Below are 21701 nucleotides of genomic sequence, written 5' to 3' on the forward strand. Positions count from 1 at the left end.
ACTACATTTTTCTAGGAGAAAGGCAAGGAGGCTGCCCGGTGTGATTTCTGCTGTGTCTTTATGTCACTTCCCTCTGTTTCTTCTCAATTCCCTTATTTGTCACAGGATACTCTTACAAGCAGGATCTCAAACTGCCTTTTTCTCTCCTCTGGAAGTGAAGCTGTCACACTCCCAAACCATCCTGGAAGCCAGTCAAGCCATGTTTCAGCAATCAGATACTGCCTTGAACAGGGCATATGGACAGACAGACAGAATTAGTTGTGGCACTGTGACTTCAGATGTCACTCTGAAGAGGGGAAGCTTAGTTAACCTGCAGCATCGTCTCTCTGTCATAGATGCTCATGATTTTCTTATCCAAACAAGAGCTTCAACAGCAGAAGAGCAAGTAAAAGGAAATAAGAGTGACTGTCCTTGCCAGAGTTCCTGACACTTGAGGAAGATTGTTCTGAGGCCCATCCTTGGGCTAAGGGTTAGGGCTGGTGGGAATCAAGACACATGACAACTTCAATTGTTGTACTGTTTTGTCACAAGAAAGAAAGCAAGCACTTACAAGGCATCATGTTAAAAAAAAAGAAAAAAAAAAAGAGGTTTCTGGGGCTGGGATGATGGGCAGGATAATGCATGTTTCATGTATGTTATTTCTATTTTCAGCTTTCCTGTCAGTTTGAGGACAAGCCCAATATAATTGCCCACTTCCACGAGTGGCAGGCAGGAGTGGGTTTGATACTGGCTCGGTCTCAGAAACTTCCCGTCGCCACAATTTTTACCACCCATGCCACTCTGCTTGGGAGATACCTGTGTGCAGCCAGTATTGATTTCTACAACAATCTTGACCACGTAAGAGACATTTTTCTCATTCTTTCCTTTTCTTTTAGCTAATCAGCTCCTGGCTCCTTTTCTGTTTACTGTGCTACACTATATATTGTATTTTCTGTCTCATGTGATCACTTGTGATTGACCCATGCCTGAGTGATCAGTTCTTGGTTCCAGAGCACAAGAAATGGTATTTGTAAGACTGTGAGGTGTCTAGGCATGAGTGTCTTTTTGTCTGTGTCATCTGACAGGTCATCTTAAAGCTCAGTGGAGACTAGAGCAGCATGAGTAACCAGGGAATGTAAAACCTGTTCAGCTGTAGTCATCACTTGACTTTTCAGGTGCAGCCTCACAATACTCTTTCTTAATGAAAAGCAGCAGAAAAAAACCCCAGTAGCCCCCCTCTTGCTCAAAATACCCTGGAACTGTATTAAATTGTGGTTTTTTCTTTCTCCAGCCTATTTCTTAATTCTTGCAAGAATTAATTCTTTCTAATTTCAAGCATTTCAGGTTAGGCCTTATTTGTAACTGGGAAACGTAGGAATTATTTTCTGACTTCAAAGGAGCCACACCTGTTTCTTGGAATTTTTGTTAACTGTCTGGTGGTTTTGGGTTTTCACTGTTTTCTTTCCACTCAAAGCATTACAGAAACCAACCTTTCAAGGACCCAAATGTCTTTAGCACTGCCTTCAGCAGAGGTGCATTGCATAAGCTGGGATTGCTAATATGGTCACAGACAAAACTGAATTAAAGAGATTTTTGCATTCCAGCACTTAGTGAGGGTAGAGGTAGTTAAAAGAAGAGCCTTGTTCATTGTGCATGTATCTTCTTGGCTGAAGGCAGTGAAGAAATTCACTTGGATGTTTGAAGCTTGACACAGAGTGGAACAGTGTCTTCCAAAGACAAGGCCTGAGCAGTTTGTACTGCTGGCCTTATTCAGAAACACAGAATCTTAGAATCCTAGAATGGTCTGGGTTGGAAGGGACCTTAAAAATCATCTTATTCCACCCCCTGCCATGGGCAGGGACACCTTCCACTATCCCAGGTTGCTCAGAGCCCCATCCAGCCTGGCCTTCGACACTTCCAGGGATGGGGCAGCCACAGCTTCTCTGGGCAACCTGTGCCAGGGCCTCACCACCCTCCCAGGGAAGAATTTCTTCCTAAAATCCAATCTAAACCTCCTCTCTGTCAGTTTGAAGCCATTCCCCCTTGTCCTGTCACTTCTATCTGTCAGATCTCTCTCCATCTATCCCCTACTAAACCCAGTCTCCTAAGTTAGATGTGTTTTTAGGTGCATTAATGAGGCAGCACGAATAACCCAGTCGAGGAGTCTAGACTTTCCTGCTCCCTCATACTCTCTTTAGGTGTATATATGCAAAATCTAGCTTTAAAGGTACATTAAATTATTTTTTACTGGACAGAGCTGGATTGAAAGAACTAAACACATGTGGTTTCAGGTTTAACTCTTGAGGAAGTGGGGATTTTTCATTTATTCACCCTCGCATTCTTACACATAATTTATTAGTAAGGAAACAATAGTAAAAAAAAGAATGAGGGGCATTCAAAATGATAAATCAGTGTTTAAAAAAGAGAATGTTGATCGTTTTACTTAAAATTTACTTAAAATACTGTGTCAGAGCCTTGCCTTTCTTTTGAAAGGAAATTCTAAAAAAAAAATTTTGATTTCTTTTGCTTCTGGTTAATTTGGTGAGCCGCAAGAAGTCCAGAAAATGGTCTGGTTTTCTCAAAAGCAACTTTTTTTTCCCCCTGCATGGTAACTTCGGGTGCCTCACCCTTTTCTGTGCACTCAAAAAGTAATGATCTCACATCAGAGTGGACTTGCTGATTTTAATATATTTATAATCAGTTTAGAGTATTACTGTAAACTGCTGTAAATAATATTTAAGGGAAGAAGCTTCTGAATATGATAATAATGCTTTATACCCTCTGTGGATTGACATTTAAAGGTACCAATAGAGGAAATTATGCCAAGCTGTTACACCACTGTTTAACATACTTAGCGGGTGATAAAACTGTTCCTGACAAAATTAACTATCTTAGTGAGGGCTCCTTTGCCTGTAAAAAGGTCAACTTGGCCCAAAAGTCAGTTGAGAAATGAGAGGTTGATCTACTGTAATTAAATGATACAGAGAGATAGATCTTCAGACTTTCTTTTTGCTGCCTTCTAGCGGCAAACTATTAAGGTCAAACAAACAATTTGTCAGTGAAGAACATTCTTTAGGGCTTTGTCATATTTAATCTTTGGAGGAAACAATATATTTTTAGGACATATCCTCCCCTCTCACCCTGAATTAAATGTCTGGTTTTCCTATGTCAGTGTTATGGCATAAATTTTTTCCTCTGAAACATACTCATAATTGAGTTCTCATGTTTGACCCGTGCTTCATGGTTAAAGCACAATTTCCACCAGCTTTAAGTGCAGCAGCTGAGATAGGTGGGAAGGATGCAGCTGTAGGATGGGCTGTGCCAAATGTCGCAGAAAAAAGGTTGCAGCACAGAAGGAAAGTGTGTGGCCCAATTGTGCCTAGAGACGGTCAGGCATGTGCAGCTCCTGTGGAGAAAAGAGGGAACCTTGTGTTCCCTTTCCTAGTCCCCAACGCAGTCCACAAAAATTTGTCTGGTAGGGAGAGTTTTACACTTCCCACACAGTGCAGGACTCTTCCACTGCAGTGTAAAACCACCCCTGTAGATAAGCAGGACCAGAAGATACAAGATCAGCAGAGTCCTGAACTGCAGGCTGCCAGAACTCTGTGTTTCATGAGCTGAGGGCACTTGTCAGCCTGCAGTCTGTGAGAGGACATTTTCTGGGTGAATGAAAACCTACTCGAGCTGGCAGAGGCAAGCTGTGGGTTTTTGGAAGATAGGAGGGTGCACAGTGGGTGTAAGACTGTAATGTTGTGTGACTTCTGGCCTCTTCCTGAGCCATCTGCTTCTTGCCTCTGTCAGAGACAGGATCCTGGTTCTAACACAGCATTCCAACCTAACAACTGGATGACATGAACAACTGGATGTGACACTTAGTGCTGTGGTTTATTTGACAAGGTGGTGTTCAGTCACAGGCTGGACTCGATGGTCTTGGAGATCTTTTTCAGCCTTAAGGATTCTGTGACTCTAGGGTTCTGTGACTACTGTATGAAATGATTCAATTCTTGTATTCTTACAGTATTGACTGGGGGTCTGGGGGAAATTTAGCTGCCTCTGCTGCAGTGCAAAGCTGAGTGTTAAACCCTTAGCACGTGCCCAGGAGCAGAGTGAACACCAGAAGCAATGTTGTCATGTCCAAGCCAGTGTGTAACAAACAGACTGGCCATGTCTCAGCTAAAGAACCCTGAGGCAGTAACCATCTAACAGGCTATTCAGTGAACGTTTTACTTCCTATATCCACACTTAAATCACTCTGATCCTGGAGGAAGGAATGGAGGGAAAACAAAAAGAACAAAATCGAAGGTGACTTGCCCAGTAACTGGCAGTATGTGATATTTTTATCTACCTTTAAGCATATCAAGATCCCCAGGTAGATGGGAATGACTGGGTCAGGGACTGCCAACCCTTCTATGGGTTATTGGCTTGAACTCTTCCACAGGCAACACTTTATAATTTCACTAACAAATGGGGTGTGTTATGAGCTTAATTCCCCACAGAAGTTTAAGAGGTTTTGTAGGTCTAAATAGTCCAGCAAGCTGGACTAATTCTCCCATTATCCCCATGTCCAGTGTAGCTTTCACACTGGTGAGTGTAGGGTTATGCTTGTTGCCAAGATAAACTGAACCAAAATAGCTAATCCAGAAGTTAGGAAGTTCTGTGAAAAAAAGTTCTGATTCTGTAGAGCCTTTTTCTCTTTAAGAGGAACTGATCTCTTAGCTGAAGATCAAGAATGTTAATCTTTTATTGCTTTCCCCATTGTTTAAGGGGACTGGCTTATTTAGGGTTTCTTTTGGTCTCATTTCATCCCTTTAGGGTTTTAAATAGGCTGACACTTTCCATAAATTGACTGAGAGGCAGTCCAGGCAAGCTGATAGGGGAATAGACAGCTTGTTTTGGCAAATGATTTAACCTGGAATTTCATCTTGAGAGGTGACCATCTGAATGGTTTTGGGAACCACTGACCTGGCATAATGGAGAAGTTTGTAGGCTTCAGCCTGTGATACTTCTTACTAGAAAACCCATTTGAGTTACAATAAAAAGTGCTCCAGCGAGAAGGAAAGCTTAGTCTTATTCTTCATTGCTTTTTTCCTTAGATTACCCTGCCACGTGTAACTCTTCTATTTAGAGCTTGCAACATTTTCATTGGGCTCATGCAAGTGCAGCTGAGTCTAGTTTGCAAGGTGGTGGAAAATCCTGTCCCAAGAGGTATGAAAGGAAGAATACTAAAAATCCCAATGAAAATGAATAGTCAAGAGCTTTCATGGTGCCAGTATCAGAGCACAGGCTCTCATTCCAGCTAGTGCTGCACTGTCCAGGCTGTCCCTGAGCTCTCTGTGATACAAAGCTGATCCTCTTTGTCAGCAGAGCAGCTCATGGAAATCTGATTTAAGCCAGGAAGTGTAGATTTCATTCTCTTTTGGCATTGCAGAGCTATACCAGAATGAAAGTTCTATTTGCACAAGATAACAGTCAATGGGAGGTAAATTTGACGTAAGCTGAATTTTAAAAGAGTCATTCTTACATAAATCAGGCACTGGCAGCCAGTGAGATTATGCTGGAAACAGAAGTCTTTTCATTCTTCCTTTTGGTAGGTGAGGAATTTGAACTTCAGACCTCCCTCTGACTGTTCTTGATTCCACTGCAGCATCACTTTGAACTTGAGTGTGCTGCTGATTTAAAAGGCCAGAAGAGATTATTTCATTCTCTGTCTAAAATCCTCAGTTAAATATTCATACATCAAACATGTACTTTTTTTTTTTGAGACATAAAATATTTACAAAAATGTTATGCAATCTCAAGGTAGGGCTTAAGTGGTGAGGGTAGTCTGTGTTATTTCTGCAAAGGTGTCATAATGTTTTATTCAGGAAAATTACATATTTTAATTCCAGTTTGAATTTGTAGTGGTTTAACTTCCATTGGTTTTCATCATACTTTTTTTTCTTTAGGAAAACATAGTCTAGTATCAGAATCTAGAGATTCTATGCGGATTGTGTCAAATTTCTTTCAGAAAAGTATTTACATAGCCAGTATAGTCCTTCCTCCGTTTCCACTCTCAAATCATTCTTCTTGTGCTTTGGGAATATTTTGCACTTTGTCTTTATCATTTTGAAGTAGGAATGTCAAATTTGGATTTGCTACTTCAGTGACTGTTCACTGTTTCCAGAAGAAACATAACACCTGTATCCCATAACTACTTGATATTTGTTTTTTTCATTCAGTGATTATCTTAACTGTCTTAAACAGAATGTCATGCTTGAAGGTTCAGTGATTACCTACTGTGCCTCCTAACATGTTAAATTTTAAGACATGAATGAAATGTTATGCTCATTACATGGATCCATAGAAAAGACAGAAATGAGCTGAAATTTTTCCTCAGGATTGCACTGCAGCAAATGCAAGTTTTATCCCAAAAGCATTGAGCCTGTGGAACATCTTCCTGTGTTGCTTTGCAATTAGACTGGCCTTTTAAAGGAGTAATTTCCTACTGTAGTTCATTCCATCTTGTAAATTCTAATAATCTGCTTGGTTTCTAACACTCAGGGCAGGAGGGTATCCTCACCAGGAGAAGCAGTAAAATATTTACGGGGAAGTGGATATCGAAGGAGTCTTTAACAATCACATGAATGATGTGATGGGATGAAACAGTTGGGCTCGATGACACTAGGGGTCTTTTCCACCCTAAATGGGTCTGCAAAGAGTTAATGTGCTTAGATCTGTTTTCCTCTGGATGCAGCTTTCCTTGGTGGCTTTGCCCGTGTTCCCCTGTGCTGGTAAGAGCAAACAAACAGCGGTCAGCATGACGCACTTCACGGGCGGTTTGCTTTGCTCCAGCTGGACATGAGGGATATGGAACATAGTTCACAGGTGCCTGAGCTGGGGTGGACATGCACCCAGAGGGCAGAGCCCATTGCTGGGCAGGAACATTGGTTTGGGGATGAAGAGCAAAGCTGCTGCTTCATTTGGGCAGATTGGCTCCACACAGCCCCGTGTTGCTTCTAATTCTGGAGCTAAGATTGGCCCAGCAAGCTCAGCTGTCTTTGCACAGGGCTGTGTGGACTAAATTTGTCACCTGTCTCATCAATTAATTTTCATTTAACCTGCCCTTCAACTTGTCTGAGGCTATTTTCACTTGTCTAGCCTGCTCAGGAGTGCACAGTTCTTGCTCCACATTGTAAGTGAGGTCAGAAGTCGGGGGCTTGCTTTACTGATTGGTGGTGGAAGCTGCTGGAGAGTGAGAGCAAATGAAATGTGAGAACTCCCTGTCCTCTGTTTATTCTTCCTAATAGCCCTGGAATTGTGTACCTTTGCAGAAAAATACCATTAGAAACTCTTGATATAGGGGACCATCAATACCAAAATAAAGCATCTAGTTTCTCTAGAAGTTTTCAGCTGAGATTTTTCAAGAGTTCTTTTTTTTTTTTTGTTCACATTGGGGTGGCATTTTCAAGTAATAGAGTTGAAGCCACTTTCTCACAAGTAGTGTAGCACCGCTGCAGAATTAGTGCTCAGTGGATAAAAGCACTTTCTTAGCAAAGCAGTTGTAAGATATCTATAGCTACATCTCTATCTATACATGTCCAAGTAAAAATTGAAAGCTGTTTGCTTAAATCTAGTCCCCCAAAATGGTTCACATTTGATCAAATTTCTTAAAATATGTTCTGTGCCAACATTAAGCACCTACTTTGCAGGAAAGGTCACGGTCTGAATAGGTTTATTCTGGCTGAGTTCTAAAGTGCTGGAAGCAGAGGTCACACAGCCCTAACTATAGAAAGTGCTGTCTGCCCTGCCTGTAATAATGGTTAAATCTCTTACAGGCAATGAAGTTCCACAGTCAAATGCAATCAGAGTCAGACTGGGCAGCATTAGGCAGCGATAACGACAGAGCTCGTTGAGAGTCACGGTCACTCTCCATGGAACTCACACAGTCCATTGGGTGCCCCTTCTGTCAACCTTAGCAGGTCAGGACTTCTGTTCCCATAAGTGAAACATCATTTGAGACTAAGAGGATTGTAATTTAGTTGAAATCATTGAGACCTTTTTTAGACTCATTGCAGTGGTTCTGCAGTGGACATCTGAGTGAACATTTGAACCTTTAAGCTCGGGAGGTGTTGTGCTTTCTCTTTGCATCAGGATAATGTAAGCTCAGTAAAAAAAAAAAAAAGAGTAGCTACATGGTTGAAAGGTGATTCAGAAATGCTTTGGTATTTGGGGTGGTCTCATCTAGGGGTTTTAACTTAGAAATTAATGGAGTTAAATTGAAATACAAGAAGCAGCAAATAACAGTGATGAAGTTGGAGAAAGAACATCTCTGAGTATCAGAAAATATCTCACTTTCTATGTTCTTTGTTCCCTCAGGAGCTGTGTCTGAGTCTTTATATCCTGCCTCTCCACCACAAGTCAGAATCACCTCTCTATGATTCCCACCATTCCACCCAGTCCCCAGGTTCTGTCCTCATCCTCATTCCCTCTTCCTTCTCTCCCCTATACCTTCAGTTACCAGCAACTTCCCTGCTCTCCCAAGTTTTCCTACAAGCCCTTGCAAGATGCAGTATGATATATTGTCAGCCAGCAGGCCAAATATCACAGATCCTTACCTTTCATGGGATCATTAATCTGGTTGTCCTTCCATTGTAGAGCTGCCGTTTTTTCAGAAACATGCAGGAACTGAGACCTCTCTTGCTCCTTCAAACCCTTTGAAGTTGATAAAATAGTTCAAAACCCAAAAATGACAAAACAGCAGAATTATCCCACGATTCTCATTCCCTGGGGAAACCGAGCTTGGCACGAGAAACCTTCTTTGAGGTAATAAGTCTGAGGAGCACATCACACAGGTGTCTTTGTTTGTTTGTTTTATTATTTACCAGTTTGACATCGACAAGGAAGCTGGAGAGAGGCAGATTTACCACCGGTACTGTATGGAACGGGCATCTGTGCACTGTGCCCACGTGTTCACCACAGTCTCACAGATCACAGCCACAGAAGCAGAACATATGCTTAAAAGAACTCCTGGTAAGACCCAAATTGGGTTTTTTTTGCTATATTTCCTTCTACCATCTACATTTCCTTAGATTGAATGAACATAATAGAGACAGAGAATAACCAACTTTCAAAATCCAAGTGCAGATGATATCACTTGAAACACATCCTAGCAGCATGTAGTGTAGTCCAGAAGAAATCAAGTTCAGCACCATTTAATGACTGCTTCCAGTACCATTTTAGGAGAGCATTAATTTAATTCTTTGCAAGGACATCTAGCTTCAGGAGCTTTGTCTGTGTTAGGGTTTCCATGCTCTTAGGGTCAAACCATTAAAAGCTTCATACATATAATATTTTCTAAAATAGTCGAGTTATGTACCCAACAGTTTGTCTGTTTTTCCCCGTTGTATTGGCCTGATAAAATATGAAATTTCAAAACCTTTTTGTGTTCCATGCATGGAGTTTGAGCAAGGTCGTGATCCCAGTCTGATGTGTCATTAAAGCTCTCTTTAAGTCAGTCCAGCACTCCATGTGCAGGTAAGCGTCATGAGGGGAAATCTGCACAACGATTTTGGAGACTATTTAAGCAGGTGTGTTCACACTTTGGTTATTTTAAGCTAAGCAATAATCGAAAGACTTTATTTTCTTGCCTTTTTTTTTTTTTAGATTTTTTAGGTGATTTGCAGTGCTAATTATAGTTTGGGATTGTTATCTTTGTTAACTTCAATGGTTCAAGCCACATCATGGTTCATGAATCAGAACAAAAGAGATGTTCATTGAATCCTTTGCCTCATTCCTGACTGACTGTCAACAGGATGATGAACTTAGATTATTTTAAACTTCATTTTAAACATGACAGCCATATCTTCTTAAAAGTCACTTAAGTGTTCAGTCATTTAAATTGGGATATCTCTGAAAGGTCTTGATTTTTACAGAGTGCAGAGCACTCAGCCTCTGAAAACCAGACTTCTGAAGCTGTTTTATATTGGGATGAGGCTTCTCCTCACAACAGCTGCCTTTGAAAATCATAGTTTATGTTTTGGGATTTTAGAAGACTGAAATGAGTCTGAATCCAGTTTAATTTGGGAGAGAAAATCTGCAGACAGATAAAACATCAGCTGAAGCTGAAGAGAATTCCATGCACAGACATTCACAGGCCTGAGCTTTTTGTAATTATTCTTGCAGCTTTGAAGAAACCAAGTAAATATATTTAATATTGGGGTTAAAAAATTACTTCATGTTGACAGAGCTAGATAGAAATTCAATAGGAATTGCCACCCCAAATCCTAGGAGACAACTATAAGTGGACAGTATGTTTTGATGGGAATAAGTACTTTGCTAGTTTCTTGAATCCTGGACCACAAATAAACTGTGTAGGAGTCTATTCTCATACTATTTATTCTCTCTGAAGTTTTGAAATCCACATTGGCTGTTTGGAAAGTTCAGCAATCCTTCATTGAGCTTGAATTCTGAAGAGGAACTTGAAAGCTGAAAGTATGTGTATGTTTCTCAACCCACTTTAAAAATTAACTTTTAAAAGGGGAATGAAGAATTGGCACAATTAAGTTTTATTTGCATTTATTGAGAGATAAACTTTGTAACCACACTGTTAGCTAAAAATAGCTGAGAAATGTGCCAAGTAGAGCTGTCTCTGCTACTTCTCTTTAACATTAAACTTGGATTATAATTTGAATTGTAAATCTTATCACTTGGGAAAGTCCCTTTAAAATTAGTGAACCTGTTTGCATAGGGAAAGTTTGCACCAGGACAAAGGCCCATTTGCCAGCCTAAACCTGGCAGAATGACTGCTTGTTATTATTTGATCAATATTTTATCAAATCATATTTGTCAAAAGTTTGAGTCTCTGATGTTGAACCTGTTTTCTTTGAAGTATCAAGCAAGATTCTGTCAGTGATCATAAGTTACATTCCCGTGATTTGAAAGCTGATATTACAGGATTTCTAATGTTTTCATTCAGGTATGAAACATTTTTCTCACTGGCAGGAGAGAAGACTTTGAATCAAAATTCCAAGAGACTTAGGTATCAGTTGAGGTCTAGAGCTAGGCTTCCTACCTGTATATATTTGATCAAAATCATAGAAGGAAACTATGAAAAAAGTATGAGTCAACCCTGAATGTTAGTGACTTATCAGCAGAAGACATCCTACTGTGCCAATATTACTTAAATTAATGCCAGTTTCTTGCCTATAAATACAGAAGTCAAAACATTCTGATTTGGCCTACTTGGGACAACTTTTTGAACAAAAATGTCATTAATTCATTGAACAACAAGAAAACACTTGGCATAGAGACAAAGCTCTTTTTTATCACTTCTTCCCCAGGGTGAGGGCAACATTGCCTTACACAGGTTCAAAATGTTACTGTTTGTTGAGCAGAAATAGTGAAGTGGGTGCTTTGGGCCACAGAGTTTGGTCTGCATCTCAAAACCTTAACTAAGATATGGATTATCCTGATGAAGGGGTAAATGAAGCTGCAGTTAAATCAGAGAACATGAGAGTAGGTTATACACAGGCTGCTGCTGGTGGCTGAGGGGGATCAAAACTCCCTGAAAAATAAAAATAAACGTGAAACAGTGGATGGAAACTGGCCAGAAATACCCAGTCAGGCAGTTTTAGTTTATTGGGAAGAGTTTGAAATGGTTGTATTCTCAAAACTATGGCCTGCAGGAGCCTGTTCTTCCACACTGGACAAAGAGCAGGGCAGAGGAAAGAGGAGGTGTGTGGTTGGTAAAGGCGAGGGAAGATGTTTCTGCTCTGTTGCCTCCCCACTCATATGAGGCCACGGAGGTCTTTGTTCAGGGAACTTATAGGTGCTGGGCAGGAGAAGGTAAAAGCACAAGTTTTCTTGTCAGGCCCACCAAGACCGTCCTTTTTCTGTCATGGAGAACCAAATCTTAAGTACCTAGCAAGTAAAGATTTCCTGGTCTTTAGTTTCAAATGTGGTATTCCAAGACAGATCCATCAAAATTTTGGGTATTTCATAGTTGCTAATAAAGGTTGAATTTTTATCTACTGCTGTTTAACCTTGAGTGTTTCAGAAGCCTTTACAAAATAAGGTTTAGTCAGAGATCACTTACCTGTCAGGAAAACACATATATTGCTGAAGTAGACTTTAAATTTCATAGAAGTAATTAAAAATGGCTGTGGCATCTGCGTGAAAATTGTCAGGCAAGTATAGTGGATAGCATATGGAGAATTGATTGTACTTACTTTAAGATCATCTTGATAGGGGATTAACCAGAAGAGCCATAGGTGTTTAAAAGAAGTCTCCATAAGTCTGTCCAGAAGTAGGAGACTTTTATATCAGGCCAGATGTTTAATGCTAGACATGTAAATGTCTCTGTGACTGAAAAATGACAGCAAAAGTGGTGTTCAGGACCTGTATCAGTGGCAAGGAAGAGACTGTGCTCCCATCAGTAACCCTGATGTATGGGAGGAGTTACCCACGAGCACTGGGATCAAGGGAGGTGCTCTTTGGTTTGCATGAACCACATGTTGTAGGGAATTATAGTATCTTACTGAGGGTCCTTTGGATGCTGCACAGAACCTTTAAAATTACTCCAGTTAATGGCTGTGATGACCAGACACCCAATGACCATTTTGGGAGAACAAGGTTGGAATTGGCACCACTGTGCCCTCCAATAATCAGTGCTTCTTGCTTCTTTGAAGATTCTTTGTATTTGAAGGATCTCTGGTACCATAAATTAGTGTAGGTCTGTTTAAGGCAGTTGTGTTACTTTGAAATAAGGAACTGACCTCCCCTTTCATTTCCATACATGGCTTTCATAAACCAACTCAAAGAAAAGAAAGTGGCATTCTTTCCATTTATGTCAACAGATTTAGGGCAAGCTTTAAAAAGCTGCTGTGATCTGCCAGGAAGGTGAAGAGGGACTGAACTTCAGTGTTGATTGAAGCAATCTATGTCTGTCCTCTGTGGATATCCTATAACTCTACCTCAAAAATGCTGGAAATGGACAAATTTTAATTGTAAGATACTACAGAGTCTTGGAGGAGAGCAGCTATAAATGTGTAAAACATATTGTTCTGTGGCTATATTTAGGATTACTCAAGGAAGGTCTTTTCTTAAAAGGTTTCCTATATTCTCCCTTTTCTGATAAACCCTCAGAAGTCTTGATAGAATGGATATCTCTTGTGCCATGCAGTAAACAAGGGCATAGTCCTGTGCAGTTTATGCTTTCAAGAGCTTTCAATCTCTAGTGATAGAGCAGGCAACAGTGATAGCAAGAATCAAGAGATAAAGGGCATATTGCACAACAAACACAGCTAAATGGAGACACTACTGGAGTCTTGACAGGACAAAAGGGCAGGGTCTGTCTAGTGTTGAGCAAAGGTGAAAGCCACTTTAATGCCAACATGCCACGTGCAGGAGCTTTGTGGAATAAGCTGGTGGAGACTGTTGTGCCAGGCAATGCTGTTCCCTCTCCAGAAATAGCATAATCCTTAACCTGTTCACATACTGACAGCTGGGAGACACATTGGTTCTTTCCTGAAAGATTTCTCTGACTCTGAAGATGTCTACCTCTGCCTTTTCTCTGCTTTTCCAGATGTTGTCACCCCAAATGGCTTGAACGTTAAGAAATTTTCAGCAATGCATGAGTTTCAGAATTTGCATTCCATGTACAAGGCTAGGATCCAAGAGTTCATTCGAGGTCATTTCTATGGGTATGCTTTTACTTTTCAAAAATTAGCAACCGTTGTCCAACGCTATTTAAAGCAAGAACCAAAGCAGGAAGACTAATGAGTACTTCATAGAGGAGCTGAAATGTTACCGGCTTATTCAAATATCTGTCTGGGATTTCTCAGTCAGAAACTAAAGGAATCTTAGACACCAGTTCTAACTCTGCTTAACAAACTGTGATATCAGAGAGCAGATCCTGATTTGTTCATTATTTACCCAGGATGCAGTTTGCCAGATTAAGGCCCTCAATTTAAAGAACAGCAGAAAAGCCTCACTTTCTTTATGTTTTTGGGATAATAAATTCCTCCAGAATAGAAAGCTGTTGTGTGCTTTGCTTGATTATGTCTAGGGAAATACTTTGTTCTTGTCTGTTTGTTTGCTTGCCTTCAGCCACCTTGACTTCGATCTTGAGAAGACCTTATTTTTCTTCATTGCTGGGAGATATGAGTTTTCCAACAAAGGAGCTGATATGTTTCTAGAAGCCTTATCAAGATTGAACTTTTTGCTGAGGGTAAGAAAACTTGTGCAGCTGTTGATAACATAGAGCTCATACTCAAATTACCATACTGTGGAAGTCACCTGCAAGAATTCCTATAAACTCTGGTTTATGGGAAAGTAATTATGGGATGCTCACAGTTTCCACAAAGCTCTTTCTCTGAATCCTCAGAGTATATAATGATCTCAGACAGATTAAAAATAATTGGTTACATAGTTCTAGAAGTTAATCCGTGGTCACCTCCCTCGGTTTTAGAGAGAAATAATGAAAATGCTATTCAAGAGTTTGCCCTGAAGGTTTACATATTAGAAGGGAAATAAAAGTAATCCTTTAATGATGCCTTTTAAAAATATCTTTTTAAGCAAATTGCTTAATTCAGTGGGACCTGATAATGATATTTTAAATCTACTGTTACCACACTGGATGGGAATCTTGCATGAAAATTCCCGCTGTGGCAGCGGGCTGGTGAACAAGCCTGGGGAAGTGGAACTCAGTTCTCCATGCTTCTGTTTCCTCAGGTATAAAATGAGTGCAATGTTTCTAAATACTTTTATGGAGTACTTTTAATTTTTAAAAATAATTTCAAAATTTATTTTTATTTTTAAATTTTAAGTTAATTAAATTATTATATTTTAATCATTATCATTAATTTAATATTTTATTAAAATATTTTTAATGTAATAGAATATTTAAAAATATTTTTAAATTGATTTACTTTTAATTTAAGGAAGAGAAGAGCTAGGCCTTGTTCTGATCAAAGATCAGAGCACTTACCACTCACAATGAGATTGTTGAAAATGTCTCCATATCTGTCCTAACCATTGATATATTTAAAATTATAGACAGAAAAAGTAGGACTAATCAGTTTTCAGTCATCTAGCCAGGATCAATTGGCTGTTGTGCCAGACTCTCTCTTATGTACTCTTATCATTTAAATGATGTGGAAAATCTGGATAAAATAATGACACTTTGTTATCAGCAGGGCTGAAAAATATATCGATTTTCAAAGCCCTAAGAACACTTGTTCTACCACCACCTTCTGTTAATACACCATTAGAGCCTGTGGACTTTCTGCAAATCCTTCATCGATTCACTCACACAGCCTCACATGACTCAAGCATTTCTTCCACAACAAAAGTCGGTCGTTTGGCATTGCAGGGCAATATCAACATCAACTACCTGTTAATGGCATTTAAACAGCTCTGAAAGCTGATAGTGTGCAAAGTCTCTTGTGATAAGAGGGAAAGAATTGCTTGAGCAACCACTGCAACAATCTCTTATTGCAGCTAATTATTTATATCATAGAATCATTAAACTCTGTGCTGTTGCTTCTCCCATAAGCTGAGCCTGACTTCACTGCATTACAGGTCCAGTTTGGATGCCAGCATCTGATTAGCTGTTCAAAATACAGCTCTGTAATTCTTTCAAGTGTTCATCATTTTCAAGTGTAATTATTGCCCTGTAGTTATTTCAAGGGGTAATTCCATTGGGAATAGCAGCATACCTGTACTACTTCTGAGGCTGGAAATGCTGCTGCTTCTGAAGCAAATTGTAGTGGTGTGCCTGGCCCTAAAAAATACATAGAATTGGGTGCAATTATTTTATTTTATTTTATTTTATTTTTTTATTTTATTTTATTTTATTTTATTTTTTTATTTTATTTTATTTTATTTTATTTTATTTTATTTTATTTTTATTTTTTATTTTTATTTACTTTATTTTATTTTATTTTATTTTATTTTATTTTGCTCCTTGAGAACCTTACTGACATTTTGGAGGTAATATATTAATGTTGGCACAGTGTTAATACACGCTCAGATCACATGATGGACTCTGAACCTGCCTTGAGGAGAGGGAAGGGAAGAACCTTAACATGACAGGTGACTCCTGTAGGTTATTTTCCACTCTGCATTTCCCTGTACCTCAGTCAGAGAGGGCCTGCTAACAGCAAGTTTGTGTGTCTAAAATTTACAACAGAGGCAACTCAAAGTAATTTAATGTTTACTTCTCTGAACAGGGTTCACCCTTAGCTTTTCTTTAAACAGTTGCTGACAGGAGTAAAACCTCATTCACGCAACAAATTCTTTGCTCACTCCTTTTTGACAGAATAGTTTGTGTCAGGTGAGAAAATGTGTGTAGGATTTTTATTTTTTTTTTATTTTAAGTTTATTTCTATGTCCTCAGCCATGGCCTCTAAACCATGAGAGGTCAGGAAGGTGTGTATTGCCCAAACTGAAACTGTGTGACAAATGTTTTACCTGTATTATCCTGAGCTGTATCTCTGACATGACAAAAAGGGAGAGTTAAGAGGTCAGAGCCTTCCTGGGCAGCCCAAGTGCATTGGATTTTCCTGTGACTAATTCCTAAAGTTGGCTGTGATACTTTGTAGTGAGATTTTATTTTTCTTTTTAATTTATTCCTCTCCATCTTTTTTGTCATGTAGGTCCATAAGACTGACGTTACAGTTGTTGTGTTCTTCATCATGCCAGCAAAGACAAACAATTTCAACGTGGAAACCCTGAAAGGACAAGCAGTCAGGAAGCAGCTCTGGTAATTCCCATTCTCTCCAAGGGCTTGATAGGGTGAATTCAGGACACATGCAAAAGTTTCAGCTGAAGAATTAATGCCCTTTCTTTTTGCTCTGCTAAAATTGAGGGTTGTGGGTAACTAGAATGTATTTCAGGGATGAAAGAGATGAGAAAGAGAAATAAGGGTAAATATTTCTCTTTTTTTTTTTTTTTGTGTACATAGTTCTTTTTAGTAAACTTCCCTTGCCATTCTTTGTAACACATTAGCAAGTAGTATTTGCTTTGCAGCAACAAAGCCAAATGTTCCAGAAAATCCACTGCTCTTGACGTATTCTGACTGTTCCTGGTATTCCCTTCGAATGTGCCATGGAGCTCCCACAAAATAAGGACTCACTGCTAATCTATCACAGAAAGCCTCTCTGTAGGAAAAAAGAAATTAATTACACATCCTCTTCTGTGTAGAAGCATGGAAATCATGCTGTCTGATGCAGCAGAATAACAGTTGATAATAATTGTTTAATTTAATAATAATTGTTTTAATTGTTTAAATTACATTAATTTTGTGTGCAGCCTACAATAGGCAGTGAGGCTTACAACTATAAAGGGAAACTTGTCACAGGCCTTCTCAGTTTAAAAGTTTTAATTTTACAACTTCCCAAAAGCAAAAGCAAAAAAGGGAAAAGTAAAGCAGGAGCAGACTTCTTCACCTCACTTTAGCTGCTGTGTGATTTTACGTAGGGAAAGGCAAATATTGTGAGGTACTTCTGAACTAAATGATGTGGCAAAAACTGAAGCTTCGAATTCATAAAGAAAATCAGTGATAGGTTATCAGGGATTAATTTTGTGCCATTGCACTCAACATATTTACAGATTAAATCTCTGAGCAGGGGAATGGGAACGGGCACCTTATCAGGGGCTACAGCAGTTAAACTCTGCTGCAGAAATAAGGAAGCTGGTCTTAAAACTGAAGGACTAAACCCCACAAGGCCTGCTTTTATGCCTGCATCTCACAGTGTTTAAAGTCTTTGTGATGCCAGTTCTGTATTTATAAAATGATAGAAGTCTGGTTTAGAGATCTGTAGACGAAAGGCACTATGTAAGAGAAAGATACTGATTTTCTTGTTATCTGGTTAACTGCCTCCAGCAGATTATCTCTGCCTCAGTTCCTGGGTATCTGTCATCAAGTTGAATTTGATGACTAACAGATACTAAACCTCCACAAAAACAGTGACAGAAATAGTTTAACAGGGGCCATTGAAGTAATTTGGCTTTTGCCATATCTGGGAAAGAAGGCAGATATGAGAAATGTCTCTGCTCTCTAGATTATCTCTGGAGTTATCACACAGCAACTTCTTGGGACTTACAGGGAACATTCTGCCTGGTTACCACTCTGGAAACAGGTACCACAAATGTGGAGGTTGAAAATAATTGTCCATCTCTGGCTTCCCAAAAATAATGTGTCTGAGCTTGAGCTGCGTTCACTGCCAGTGGAGAGGGACGGTTCAGTCCAAAGGATGTTTCATCCTGTATCACTTCTGGAAGGGCCTAAGATGGGTGAAAGGAATGATGCTCTGAAATGGGCTGTCACCCTGTGAGGATGTGGGGAGGATCTGTGCAACCAGCTTAAAATCTAGATAGTTGAAGTGGGATAACATGAGTTACCAGAATTTTTAATGAGAACTACACAGGAATTGAAGGAATATGAGTGCAGTGAAAAACAGCCGTGCTTGCAACAAGTGCTTTTGGCCTCTGCTTTGTCTTTGATATACAGTATGTGAAGTCTGAATATAATACAACGGATACACATTAAACAAATAATGTATGGCTGTTAGGAAAGTTTAAATTACATGAAATATGCAGAGTGTTGTATCTCTAGTACGTGGTTATTTCTCTGGTACTCAGCAGTGCAAGGCACAATGGTAACAGTAAAGGTAAAACTACAATGTAAAATCATGCAAAAATCTGCTGCTTCCAGCTATCCTTCCCACTGTGCTCCATGAAAAGCAAAAGACCCTCTGCATCATCATATGCAGCATTATCATGGTCATAATCTGGAGCTCCAGGATAAAATCACCTGACTACAGTATTACATAACAGCATTAGATGATTTTAAGGATGTCACAGAAATGAAATACTAGAAGAGGTTGGCACTTATAAAGGAGTAGAAGATGGCTGATCTGGGATATAAAATTCCTCTACTTCTGCAAAAGCAGTCTATCCCATCTGGGTTAAGTTTTGGATATTGTGCGTGGCATGAGTCTAAGAAAATATGGTCATGGGGGGGACGAGTTTGATGGGCTTTGGATCAGTGTGGTTTGACATTTAGCTGCTTTACAACTCATCCAAAATTAACTCATCAACTATTGTGCCTATGTGATTTGGGAGAGAGCAACTAAAAGCAGGTATGTGGATTCTCAGCTTGGTAAAGCTCAGGATTTCACTCAACAAACTTTGTCTTAGCCTAAAGTATACATAGAAATCAGAAAGGCAGAAAAAGTTCCAGGAAGAGGGTCTTTTACTCAAATTCAGAGTGCTTTTGCTGTTTTGACAACACAACTTGCAGTTATGTTTTCAAGTTATTTCAACTAGGGGCAGAATAATATAACTTACTCTTTGCACTTAGAACAGTGGTTCACTGGAGTTCTTTCTTAGTTAAAAATAAAACATTTGTCTGGCACAGCCTTTATTATTAGGTTAAAACTTGGCCCAAGCTTTTTAGGGAGGTTTTTTTGTTTTGCAAACTAATTATGACCAACTGCCTTTCAGTCTAACACTTGTTTTCAAAAGTCTTTGAGTTGGGAAATAAGGCAGAAAGATGAAGCTTCTTTTAAAATTCCTTTTATCTTTTTATTAGTTAAATTGGAGATCTCTCAGTCTTGATTAATGTCCAATATTAACGATCATGTTTCAATATGTAGGGTCATATATATGCTTTCTTTTTCATAGTTGACATGGAAACGTGGCCCACTGATCAGAGCAGAGTTTAATTTCCCACAGCAGGAATCTCTTTTATGCTTTGTCCTGGATTCTTCTGTTTTATACATGTATTTATTTATCTTCCTAGGGACACTGCCCAGTTTGTGAAAGAAAAGTTTGGAAAGAAGCTCTACAATGCCCTGCTAAAGTAAGTGTATAGGTTACTTTATATTCAGGTGGTTTCCCTGTGGTGCTTCTGTGCCTCTTTGTGGAGGAAATTTTGACATCCATAGGAAGGATGTGAGACCACATACAGCAAATCACAAATCACAGAGGAAAAAAATAAACACATTAGCATCTCGTGGTGTAAAGAGTCTTAAGAGACATTTGGGATGTCTAGGTAATATAAAGACTTATTCACTGTCAAAAATGAGCTACCTCAGCTTAAAAAAGCATAAAGTAATATTTATTAGTGGTTTAGTCATATTGTTTCAAAAGACAGTTGGAAGTGAATGACCCAAAGCATAAGTGAGATGACTGCAACTTCAGCAAAAACAAGCAGTGTCTGAAAAACAGAGGAAAAAAAAAAGAATTGCTTGGCTTTTTTGGAAGCTAATTGACAGGTCAGCAAGTGTATGGGAGAACAAAATATAGGGGATATAGAAGGGCCATGAAAAAAAAAGTAAATATTTATGTTGATACCAGACCTTGTTTGCTGTTTCTTTGTTTTCTTTATCCTATTAACAAGTCATTTGATAAAACAGGCTTTGTGTTGATTTTGCAGAGGAGAAATTCCAGACTTGAACAAGATTCTTGACCGAGATGATATAACCATTATGAAAAGAGCCATCTATTCAACTGAGGTCAGAAAATGTATTAATTACAGAAATATCTAGTACAGATGATAAATGTGATGATATACAGGGCTTGTGTGTGATGTATAGTGATATGTGTGCATTGGGAAGATGTTTTCAGCAAATATACCTCTCATTGGTAACATTTAAAGATCAACTGTGGCTATTTTTAATGCCAGTATGACCTAAACTAACTCTTTTGGGAAATTCATGGATCACATGCAGGACATCAAAATTCCTCATTCTTTTCTTCTGCAGTAAATGTAAATATTTTGTTGTTCTTGAAGCCTGGATCTATTAAATAGGTAAAATCAAACTCTTAAGGAGATAAAATATATTGACTAAAAACCTTCGAAGTTAAACAGTAGGCCTTTCTAAAGGTTAGTACAAATACGTGTATTTGGAGGTAAATGAAGCAAATCCAGATTTTGTGGTCTCATTTATGGCCTTAATTATATGGAAGACAACATTATGTGATCATTCTTTCTTACCTTAAAATGCAAACGTCACATCAATGACAAAATCTCCCACTGTCTTCCACTAACCTTAGAAAATGGGAACACAACCGTCACAGAAAATGGTGACAGAACTGTTTGCCAAGAGTTTTGTCTGGCTTATGGGTTTCTTCTTCTGTCTTTAGAGACACTGTCTGCCTCCAGTGACCACCCACAATATGATTGATGATGGCAACGACCCGATCCTCAACACCATCCGGCGCATCGGCCTCTTCAACAACCGCACAGACAGAGTGAAGGTACAGCCTGTCCTTTGAATTTTAGATGTAGAATGGAATTTCTTTGAACAGTCCCAGCCTTGATCAGTCTGCTTCCTGTACTGAGTGAAGAGTTTCTACTCCTGAAATCAAGAAAGTGCCACAGGTTGTTTGCACCTGGATGTAAAACTCTGTCACAGATTAATTTGCTTAAAACTAGAGGTCCAAAGTTGGAGCACAGACGTTTCTGGAGTATTGATTCATCTCTTAAGAACAGCCCCCTGATACTCAGCATTTGCTGTAGAAAATAACCAGGGCTTCAATCCTGAGCAGAAATAATTCTTCTTTTGGTTGAAACTAAATGTATGTAAATAAATCCTTTCCTTATTTCCATGTTTACCTTGTCAAACCACAGAAATGATCAGCTCCTGCTCTCACAAGTTCTCCCAAAGTTTTTTTTGGTCTGGCAGTCTTTCTGTTAACAATCTCAACGTCTGTCTAGTCCAAGTAGAACCTAAAAT

The 21701-nt window shown here is 39.1% G+C and overlaps 1 protein-coding gene across 3 annotated transcripts in view; it reads left to right on the forward strand.

Annotated features, from left to right (window-relative positions):
• Positions 1 to 21701, forward strand: part of GYS2 (glycogen synthase 2) — a 40981-nt gene that overhangs the window by 10919 nt on the left and 8361 nt on the right. For all 3 annotated transcript variants that reach the window (XM_064654147.1, XM_064654148.1, XM_064654149.1), the window contains 8 exons: positions 652 to 837; positions 8844 to 8988; positions 13541 to 13658; positions 14065 to 14185; positions 16614 to 16720; positions 19763 to 19822; positions 20399 to 20477; positions 21109 to 21222. In XM_064654147.1, the coding sequence (XP_064510217.1) occupies positions 652 to 837; positions 8844 to 8988; positions 13541 to 13658; positions 14065 to 14185; positions 16614 to 16720; positions 19763 to 19822; positions 20399 to 20477; positions 21109 to 21222 (930 nt within the window). The remainder of the gene's footprint in view (positions 1 to 651; positions 838 to 8843; positions 8989 to 13540; positions 13659 to 14064; positions 14186 to 16613; positions 16721 to 19762; positions 19823 to 20398; positions 20478 to 21108; positions 21223 to 21701) is intronic.

This window comes from Pseudopipra pipra, chromosome 5 (assembly GCF_036250125.1).
Source record: "Pseudopipra pipra isolate bDixPip1 chromosome 5, bDixPip1.hap1, whole genome shotgun sequence".
NCBI classification, from domain to species: domain Eukaryota; kingdom Metazoa; phylum Chordata; class Aves; order Passeriformes; family Pipridae; genus Pseudopipra; species Pseudopipra pipra.